Genomic DNA, 9970 nt, shown 5'->3' on the forward strand with positions numbered 1-9970 from the left:
CACGCCAAAGTGCATTTTTGCATATCAATACCACGAGTTTTCGTTTTTATTTGGCGTACTATTTATACGCACTTTCCTGAGATCGGGTTGTTTTTAACATATTCTAAAGCCCCACATTTTTTAGTAATAGAAGCTAATGAATAAAAATAAAATAATTAATAGTTAAAATGTCTATTTAATAATAATAAATAAACATTAAATTAAATAATATTTTAATTAAAATAACTAATAGTGATTCATTTCGAGATTCTTTGTATACTGTAAAAATTATTTTCCAAAAATGTAAATAAAACAGATTATTGGAGTATTACAAGTTTACAATAGTTTTACAAGGAATTTCACTTATGCCACATTTAATTCAAAGTGTTACTTTCCATTTCTTTGCGAAATTTACTAGCAATTTGTGAAAATGAAACAAAGTAGCAGTTTCCTTGATGCCACAGAAGTTCTCTGAATGCAAAATGTATCTTTTATAATCAATAAAGCAGATTTAATGTGTCATATTTCTGAAGAGTGAACAAAATTAGATTTTGGCAATACATTTAAAGCTGCAGTCCGTAACTTTTGGCGCTCTAGCGGTTAATAAACAGAACTGCGTGCGTCTTGCGGAAGAACATTGTAGCCGGAGCTACTTCTCTCTGTTTATGTCTATGGCGAATCACGCAAGTACTGGGCTACTCCGCAGCGGTACCTACCCCGAACCAGTCTAAAATAGTCCGAATATAAACACTGATGGTGCTTTCAAGTCATGTCGGATAGATCGTATTTACGAGTTGAACGCACATGAACGCCACCACAAAGTCGTTATTACGAGTGGGAAACTCGAAATTTTCTTTTAAGCCCCGAGTTTCCGAGTTGGGGGCGTGTCAACGAGAAACATGGCGGAATCGATGGATGCAACGTCTGTAGTTGACGGTAATTTTTTTTTTAATTGATAGTTTAGTTGTCCTATAAACTTAAATTGGTCATGTTCTTGTTACGCAGCTAGTTAGTGAAATCCAAGTAAAAAAATGCTATCATTTTTAAAAATATTAAAAACGCAAAACACACCTGATGCGAATTCTTTGCCCTTCATTTTCTATAAGCAGAGTTAACAGACCCTGTTGTATGAAAATGGATTCATGGTGTACTCGCTTATTATATAAATTTTGGATACAAAAAAGTTACGGACTGCAGCTTTAACAATAGGACTTGAGCGTTGTAGTGGTTACATTATTTAAAAAAAAAAAAAAAATCATAATATATTTTAAATAATTTGAAAAGATCTTGCAGTCCCTGTAACTATAATGTCCACTGTTACATTTGTACTTGTAGCTAAATTTCTGGCTATATTTTTTTAGACCATAACAAAATAGAAATACAGCAAATTGTTTATGTCTGTAAGGTTATTGGCTTTTATTTATTTATTTATTTAAATGAACCATAGCCCCAACATCCTGGTTCAGCAGGAAATACATCAACACAGGAAAGAAAAACTGCACTGTAAGTGATTTCATGTGGACTTTGATGATGCACCACAAAATAATAAGAGGAAAAGTCTCCATTCTCTAAAATGGAAGATACATTTTCTTATGTTTATCAGAAGGATTGCACATATTTCAGGATTCCCGACTGAACATTTGCAATTAAATGTAGCTCTAACAGATCTGTCTTCGAGGCTGTTTAACCAGCATCCACCGATGTTGGGCGCCCTAATAAATAAGTCCTGAGAGGAGAGAGAGACTGCTGATGTCAGGAGCTTCAGTGCTGCATCTACTGCTGCAGAAGAGCTCGAGCTGCTCCGGATTCACACATGCAACATGCAGAGCGTCGTGATCATATCGGCGCTGGTTTTGTGCCTGGCTTCTTCAGGGAACGCGGGGAAAAAGGTTTTTAAATGTCCCTCCTCGTGCAGCTGCTCCAAGGAGTCTATTATCTGCGTCGGGTCTTCGTATGTCCCGCGATCCATTCCCAACGATGTCAGTTCACTGTAAGTCCACATAAGCTTCTGTATTAGATCATTTGGCTACACTTGTGTTTGAAGGTGCAAATATAGCATTACACGCTCGTAATCAGTCGTATAGCTGTTATATTTCTATTGTAATGTATGTAACGGTCTCGTGTTGTCTCATATCACTGGTGTTTTGCAGGAGTATTGTGAATGGGACCTTCTCTGAGATCAGGGAGGCGATGTTTGCACACATGCAATCGTTACAGTTACTGTAAGTCAAGCCCATCTGACTAAGCACATGTGTATGACATGATATTGACTCACTTTGGAAACTGATTCTGGTAAACTTTGCATTTGTTGAAAATTGGTCATTTTTTAAATAAGAAAATTGCTCTGGGTTTTTTTTTTTTTTTTGTCGTATTTGCTGTAAATTAAAATATTTTTGCTGAAGATCTGTCCCACTTTACCTGAAACTGTCTAAATGTATCATTTTTTTTTTATTAAAGGCTGTTTTGATAAATTTACATTTACGTGGTATTCCAAAAAGAAAACCACCTACCAAATTATGCAGTCTACCAATTCTACCAAAAACTGTCCAGTTTTGCACAGCTAAGATCTGTCCCACTTTACCTGAAAACTGTCTAAATGTATCATTTTTATGAACCCCTTAACTGTCACCCCCCATTTTTTTAAATAGGCATGCAGGTGCACTATCCAAACTTAAATTGTTGTAATTTATGAACACTTTGGAATACAGACATAAGTTTGGTCTCTTTTTAAAGAAGAAGTGGAATAAAAAAAAAAAAAATGTAAGTATCAAAAAGTTATGGTAGTTTAAATGTACTGTAAAGAAAATGCACTATATTAATTTTATTTTATTTTATATATAATCAATATTTTACACAACAGGTCTTACTCTAAAATTGGTATAAAATTAAAGCCTTATGTCTAAATAAGTTATGTTCCAAATTTGAAGTGTTTTGATTGTAAAAGAGCGTAATGCATTTTGTAATATGACACTTGACACCGCCCACTAAAGGGGAGGAGACCGCCAAAAGATTTTAAAGTACCCTTTCCATGGTAACGCAATGTCCGATTTCAAAATGGTTTTCACAGGATGAATCTTGGGCTTCTAAGCTTTCAAATGATATATGATTTATGATGATTACTAAAAGATTTGATAGAGAACAAGGACAGCAACAAAAAAGAGTGCCAAGCGTCCCACAGGTGGGACGGTGACAGATACATTTAAATTTACGTGGTATTGCAAAAAGAAAACCACTTACCAAATTATGCAAAGTCTACCAATTCTACCAAAAACTGTCCAGTTTTGCACAGCTGACCCTTCTAGTGTTGGATAACCTCAAAACCAGACTACTTTCTGGATTAAATTGGCTGTCAAGGCCCCAAGCTGGCCTTTTTCACTCGCCCCTCTAGCTATTTTAAAAGTCAGGGCATATTTACCGTAAACCAAAATCGTTTGCTGATTATCTGTCCCATTTTACCTGAAAATAAAAACTGTGTATTAAAAACATTTAATTTACATTAAAGAGCGTTTTGATAAATTTGCATGGTATTGCAAAAAGAGAACGCCTACCAAATTATGCCAATTCTACCAAAATATCTACCAAAAACTGTCATATTTTGCACAGTAGTGTCGGATAACCTCAAAAGCAGACTGCTTTCTGGATTAAATTAGCTGTCTAATAATGTTAGATTGGAGAATATTTTGGCCTGTACAATAATGCATCCATTTGAGTAGGAATCTTAATTGGCATATTGAACAATTAATTAAACATTTTTTGTCCTCAGTTATTTAGCACTGGAATCCAGTGTACTCCTCAGCTAAACAGATGACGAATAGAAAGGCCTCTTTCACTCACCTCCTAGCTATTTAATAAGTCAGGGCACACAGATAGTGACGGTTTTCCTCCCGTTCCCTTTTTGACATTGAGAACACAGTGACTCTGGAGACTTTTCCATGCTGTCATTGGCGTATTGCAGGATGTCAGTGATTTGATACACTGACAGAGATATCGAGAAATATGTGCCTGTCCTGGCACTCATCGACAGTGACAGGGCACTTTTATCTGTGTGTATTGCACTGCAATGTAAACACACAGCCTGACTGTTATAATTGCAGTGACAGTGATTGTTGGGAATGATTGTGGCTGTAAACTCTGACAGGTTGCTGAACTCCAATGCTCTCACTACAATACGGGACGATTCATTTTCTGGCCTTCCGCACCTGGAGTACCTGTAAGTCTTCTTCAATTGCTCATTTACTCTTTTAAAAAGGTGTAATTTTATAGATATATGGCTAATGTAGTGCTGCTGTTTAAAGAAATTAAGGTCTTTTAAATAAGTAAAGGGTTTTTAAATGAATAGTTCACCTAAAAATGAAAATGTGCAAAAAATGTACTCACTCTCAGATCATCCGGGATGTAGATGAGTTTTTCTTCATGAGAACAGATTTGGAGAAAAGAGAGATTTGCATTGCATCACTTGCTCACCACTGGATGCTCTGCAGTGAATGGGTGCCGTCAGAATGAGAGTCCAAACAGCTGATAAAAACATCATAATAATCCACAAGCAATCCACTCCAGTCCATCAGATAACGTCTTGTGAAGTGAAAAGCTGCGTGTTTGTAAGTAACACAACCATCAAGACATTTTTTACTTCAAACGTCTTACTTTCAGCTAAAATATGAGTCCTCTATTCATAATATTACTTTCTCCTGTCTGAATCAGGAGAGAAATATGCACAGATCAAGAACCATTTACAAGCAAAAAGAGTCATTATTATGGATTATGGATGGACTCATATTTTTGCCAGAAGCAACGGTTTAAAGTTAAAGGGGTCATATGATGCGATTTCAAGTTTTCCTTTCTCTTTGGAGTGTTACAAGCTGATTGTGAATAGCTAAGATCCCTGAAATTGCAAAGACTAAAGTCTCAAAACCAGAGATATTCTTTATCAAAGACTCTGCCACGCCCCCCTAAAACGGCTCGTTCTAACACGCCCCCACATATCTACCTCACTATGTGGAAATATTAGCATAATGTGGTCCAAATGTGCACGCAAAGAAAGGCGGCGTGGTTTCAGTAACCGCAGTTATGTCAGGGAGACGCTGTGTGTTTCTAGGCGAAAGCAAAAGCACTTTATTTGGCCTTCCAGAAGTAGATGCATTTAGGAATTTTTAAGATTACTTACAACAGAACAGCTGATGAAGAAACAAACTCATCTACATCTTGGATGGTACATCTTTAAGTAAACTCTTTATGTAAGAGAAAAATAAAGCTGTGAGGTTTGAATGTTTACATATTGAAGATATGCACACGTTTTAAGTTCTTTTGAATTTAAATGTTTTCTACACATATTTAATAGAAATTAATGTTATGTTTCTTAGTAATTGTTTTAATAGTTGCTTTCAATACTTTTCATGTCCACTGACCATCATCATTTATTTACATTCTACTCTTAATTTTCTCTCCATTCTTTAGGTTTATAGAAAACAACAAGATTGAAACAACATCAAAATACTCTTTCAGAGGACTTAGGGATTTGACTCATCTGTACATTACTTTTAATCATATTAAATGAACAGACATCTGCCAATTATTTGTACTTTTCTCTAAAGTGTTACTGTATTCCTCACAGGTCTTTGGCACACAACAACATTAAAGCTTTGCCCAGAGATCTATTCATTGATCTGGACTCATTGATAGAGCTGTGAGTGAGCTTCTGTAAATGCTTACTTAGCAATAACTGTATTATAGTATAGTGCATTGAATATGAGATGATAACATGTCTTTTTAAGCCTACAGAAATGTACACTATATAATAAGATCAATGCTTATTGATGTTTTCATATATATTTCCTTGCAGAGACCTGAGGGGCAACGTCTTTGAGTGTGACTGCCGAGCGAAGTGGCTGATGATGTGGTTAAAGAGCACGAACGCCACTGTATCAGACGTCTTCTGCGCCGGTCCTGAGGAGATGAAGGGCAAACAGCTCAATGACATGGCGAGCTTGCATAACGAATGCATCTCTACAGGTATGTGAATGAGCATGTGCATGCTTGGTAGTGTGTTTGGACGATTTTTCAGCCAATTCAGTGGATTGTGTTTGTTATTTATAGCTACAGTGCCTTGCGAAAATATTCATACCCCTTCATTTTTTTCACATTTTGTTAAGTTGCTGCCTTATGCTAAACTGCTTTAAATTACTTTTTTCCCACATCAATCTACACTCTACAGGTTTTTAACATCTTTGCAAATTTATTAAAAATAAAAAACTTCATACCCTTATCTGGGACAGTTGAAATTTAGCTCAGGAGCATTCATATCACTTGTAGATGTCTCTACACTTCGAGTGAAGTTAACCTGTGGCAAATTCAATTGAATGGGCATGATTTGGAAAGGCACACACATCTTAATCAAAGGTCAAACAGCTGATAATGCATATCAGAGCAAAAACCAAGCCCTGAGGTCAAAATAACTGCCTGTAGAGTTCAGACAGATGGGAGAAATCGAAAAAATTAATGGGGTATGAATACTTTCGCAAGGCACTGTATTTACCAGTTTTTTCATACTATAAATCCAGTTCATTGCATTGTGTTTGTTATTTATAGCTATTTACCAGTACATTGAGATTCTTTGGTAAAAATAAATCTTAAAGTCGACATTAAATTAATTAAACATATCTGTTTTCTAAATGCATGTTATAGATCATATTGTGAAAATTTAATGTGTGCATATGTTTAAGAAAAAATTGTTTTTAAACTGACCTTGTAATTTCATAACTGGATGTTCTAGTGAAATGACTTCTCTCTGGTGACGTATGCTGGACTTCTCCAATCATTTAGTCTGCTTAAATTCACTCCTGCAAATTCACACTCATCTGCCTCCAATTTTGAGTGCAACATCCACATCTGAAACTCCAATCAACAACCGATGCATAGAATCAAGTCCTGCCCTATATAATTTTTTTCTGTATGGAACTAAAAGGAAGAAAGGATCTGTTGTTATTCACTCTTAAAAATAAATGGCTTTTGCAGCAATGCCATAGAATAACCATTTTTGAGCTCCTCAAAGAATCTTTCATTGAGCAATTCTTAAAAGAAACATTTTTTTGTTTGAAGAACATTTTAATGTTCTAAAGATCCCTTTTCCACTACAAAAGCACACTTTGTGGAATGAAAAAGTTCCATGGATGTTAAAAGTTCTTCATGGAACCATTGATGCCAATAGAGAACCTTTTATTTTTAAGAGTGTAATTCCATTTCATTGCAACTTTAAAGGCCAGGACACACCAAGCCGATGGTCGGCTGTCGGAGAGCATCTGTCAGTCTAGTTTTTGCAGTGTGTGCTCTTGTCAAGCTCACATCGGCAGGAGTATACCCAATTCAGCATGATGAATATGACGCATATGCTAGTTTGCAGTCGGCTGTAGTCTGTGTGGTGTGTTCAAGCACAGCTTTTTGGTCCAGCCGATTCAAGGCGACAACACTTTTGGTTTTTGCACACACTAGCACATTGAAGTCGGATTGGTGTGTCCCAGCCTTAAGAGACGATGGATTGGATGTATTTGTCCAACAGGTGCATATATCTGAGCATTTACAGCTTGGGAATATTTAATTGACATGCATCATGTCTTACAAAGAATAATTGCCTTAGGTATCTCTTTAGGGTTTTTCTGCAGCATATAATTTGTGAGATGCAAAACACTTACTAAGTTACTAAGATGCGATTTTACCATATGTTGTCCAGATTTCGTTCCTCTTCACTCTGTGTCTACTGAGTCTTTGTCTGTGGACACGTTCTCCCACAAGAACGACGTGTACGTGGCCATCGCTGCTCCCAACATAGAGAGCTGCATGGTGCTCCAATGGGACCACATCGAGATGAACTTCAGGAGTTACGACAACATCACAGGTACAGTCATGGTAAAGTCATCAAATGAAGGATTGCGTATGGCCAAATAAATCACATGCAATGTGTTCTCTTTTAGGTCAGTCCATAGTTGGCTGCAAGTCTGTGATCATCCAGAACCAGGTGTTTGTCATCGTTGCTCAACTCTTTGGTGGTTCCCACATCTACAAGTTTGATGAAGACCAAAGCAAGTTCACAAAGTTCCAGGACATTGAGGTTTCCAAGATTTCCAAGCCGAATGACATCGAGGCCTTTCAGATCGGCAACGACTGGTTCTTCATCATCGCTGACAGCTCGAAGGCTGGACTTTCTACTCTCTACAAGTGGAACGACAAGGGCTTCTACTCCTACCAGTCGCTTCACGAATGGTTTCGTGATACCGATGCAGAGTTTGTGAATTTGGACGGTAAGGCCCATCTTATCCTAGCGAGCCGTTCTCAAGTACCGGTCATCTACCAGTGGAGCAGGAGCACTCAGAAGTTTGCCTTGCAAGGAGAGATCCCAAACATGGAAGATGTAGTCGCTGTCAAGGCCTTCTGGATCAAGGAGGATCTTTATCTGGCCATGACCCGATACATCGGCGACTCCAAAGTCTTGCATTGGACTGCTAAGGAATTCTCCGAGGTCCAGGCGCTTCCTTCGAGAGGGTCCATGATCCTGCAGCCATTTTCCTTCAAAGAAAGGTACTACCTGGCTCTGGGAAGCGACTACACCTTCTCGCAGATCTATCTGTGGGACGCAGAGGAGAAGGTTTTTGAGCGTTTCAAGGAAGTCTACATCCAGGCTCCTCGTTCCTTCACTGTGGTCTCCACTGACCGGAGGGACTTCGTATTTGCCTCCAGTTTTAAGGGCAGCACACAGATCTTTGAGCATATCATCATTGATCTGAGTCTTTGAGTGCTGTTGTGGACACAGTCACAGTTAAGGCATGTCAGCAACCCTTCCTTTAGCAGCTGGACGCTTTTCTGGGAAGGCAATTAGTGGGTTTTAAGACAAGAAAGGTCTGGGAAGCATAATCAGGCTCACAGTAATAAGTATTACATCATGCATCTGTGTAGTTTTACATATATTCTGGGAGGGTTTTGACATTTTTTTTGTTGTACTACGGTATATTATTATTATTGTTATATATAACATTTCCTCAGCCCTGCTGAATCAGAGGACATTTCTGCCAAAGTGCATGGTCCATGGTCTACAGTCCGGTGCATGGACTGTGGAAAAGAGTTGCACTTGTCACCTGTAACTACCTAATCACTCTACATAATGATATATACTGTAACTTCAAAACTCTGTATGCAGCAGCTGATACCGTGCATGATGTGGCTGCAACAACATTGAGAATAAAATATACAATTTTCAGAGCAGGCATGCAGATCAAATAGTGATACAGGTGACAAATGCAGTCCTATTATCTTTAGAGACATTTTTACCTCATTTTTCAATATTTATTTAAATCATGTCTCTTGGTCAGTGGACTAAGTTGTATTGTCAAGTAATTAGTCCATTAAAATGAATCACCTCTACCATATTTATTAAGACCTGTTCAGAGTAACGAATCAAAACTTACATTTCAGTTGTGTGGTGTTAGGCAGAAACGTGTGGGTTTATGTAGTTGGATGTAATGAATTCAAAAATGAAGCCTTTTGTGAAAGAAAAAGATCATCTATGCTTCAATACAGGGAAACTGTTAAAAGCACAAACCTTTAAAATCATCATACGTCTGTGAAAGTGACTTGATCTTATACTCATTACAACTTCAAGAATGTGTTAAACTGATTTCGGAGATATATTGTGCAATGAATGTAAAAAGCTTTTTATTTTAAGTACTAGTGATGAATGTTAAATGTGTGACTTTGATAACAAGTGCGTTAAAATAAGAACCTCATTTCCATACTGCTTTGCAAGCTGGGATACAGAGAGAAGAACAACACAACCCCAAATAATGACTGCAGCCTGCAAAAGCATGATATTCAGCTATTAATATTCAATTCCTTAATCTTATTTAAAAAATCAAGGAACAACTCTTACTTGATCATGTCCTTATTCATACCAGTTTTAGCTTAATCTGATATGCAAAATAGCATTTTAATTTAGTAAATTATTGTT

The 9970-nt window shown here is 37.2% G+C and overlaps 2 protein-coding genes across 2 annotated transcripts in view; both read left to right on the forward strand.

The window, feature by feature from the left end:
• LOC107691835 (O-phosphoseryl-tRNA(Sec) selenium transferase) overlaps positions 1–601 on the forward strand; it is a 14455-nt gene extending 13854 nt beyond the window's left edge. Inside the window, exon 13 of the mRNA XM_016490648.1 lies at positions 591–601. The gene's annotated coding sequence lies outside the window, so the exon portion shown is untranslated. The remainder of the gene's footprint in view (positions 1–590) is intronic.
• Positions 602–1747: 1146 nt separating this feature from the next.
• LOC107691834 (leucine-rich repeat LGI family member 2-like) lies at positions 1748–9970 on the forward strand. Its single transcript, XM_016490647.1, has 8 exons — positions 1748–1969; positions 2130–2201; positions 4118–4189; positions 5434–5505; positions 5591–5662; positions 5819–5988; positions 7703–7867; positions 7944–9970. Exons 1-8 carry the CDS (start codon positions 1800–1802, stop codon positions 8759–8761), a joined length of 1611 nt encoding a protein of 536 aa, XP_016346133.1. The 5' UTR covers positions 1748–1799; the 3' UTR covers positions 8762–9970.

The sequence above is a fragment of the Sinocyclocheilus anshuiensis genome, unplaced genomic scaffold, assembly GCF_001515605.1.
Source record: "Sinocyclocheilus anshuiensis isolate Anshui unplaced genomic scaffold, SAMN03320099.WGS_v1.1 scaffold206, whole genome shotgun sequence".
NCBI classification, from domain to species: Eukaryota; Metazoa; Chordata; class Actinopteri; order Cypriniformes; family Cyprinidae; genus Sinocyclocheilus; species Sinocyclocheilus anshuiensis.

Bases quoted from the DNA above. Each gene is read 5' to 3' on its own strand.
- LOC107691834 (XM_016490647.1), top strand. From the start codon at position 1,800: ATGCAGAGCGTCGTGATCATATCGGCGCTGGTTTTGTGCCTGGCTTCT. The intron at 5,989-7,702 runs GTATGTGAATGA...TATGTTGTCCAG, and splicing joins TAACGAATGCATCTCTACAG to ATTTCGTTCCTCTTCACTCT. The intron at 7,868-7,943 runs GTACAGTCATGG...GTTCTCTTTTAG, and splicing joins GAGTTACGACAACATCACAG to GTCAGTCCATAGTTGGCTGC.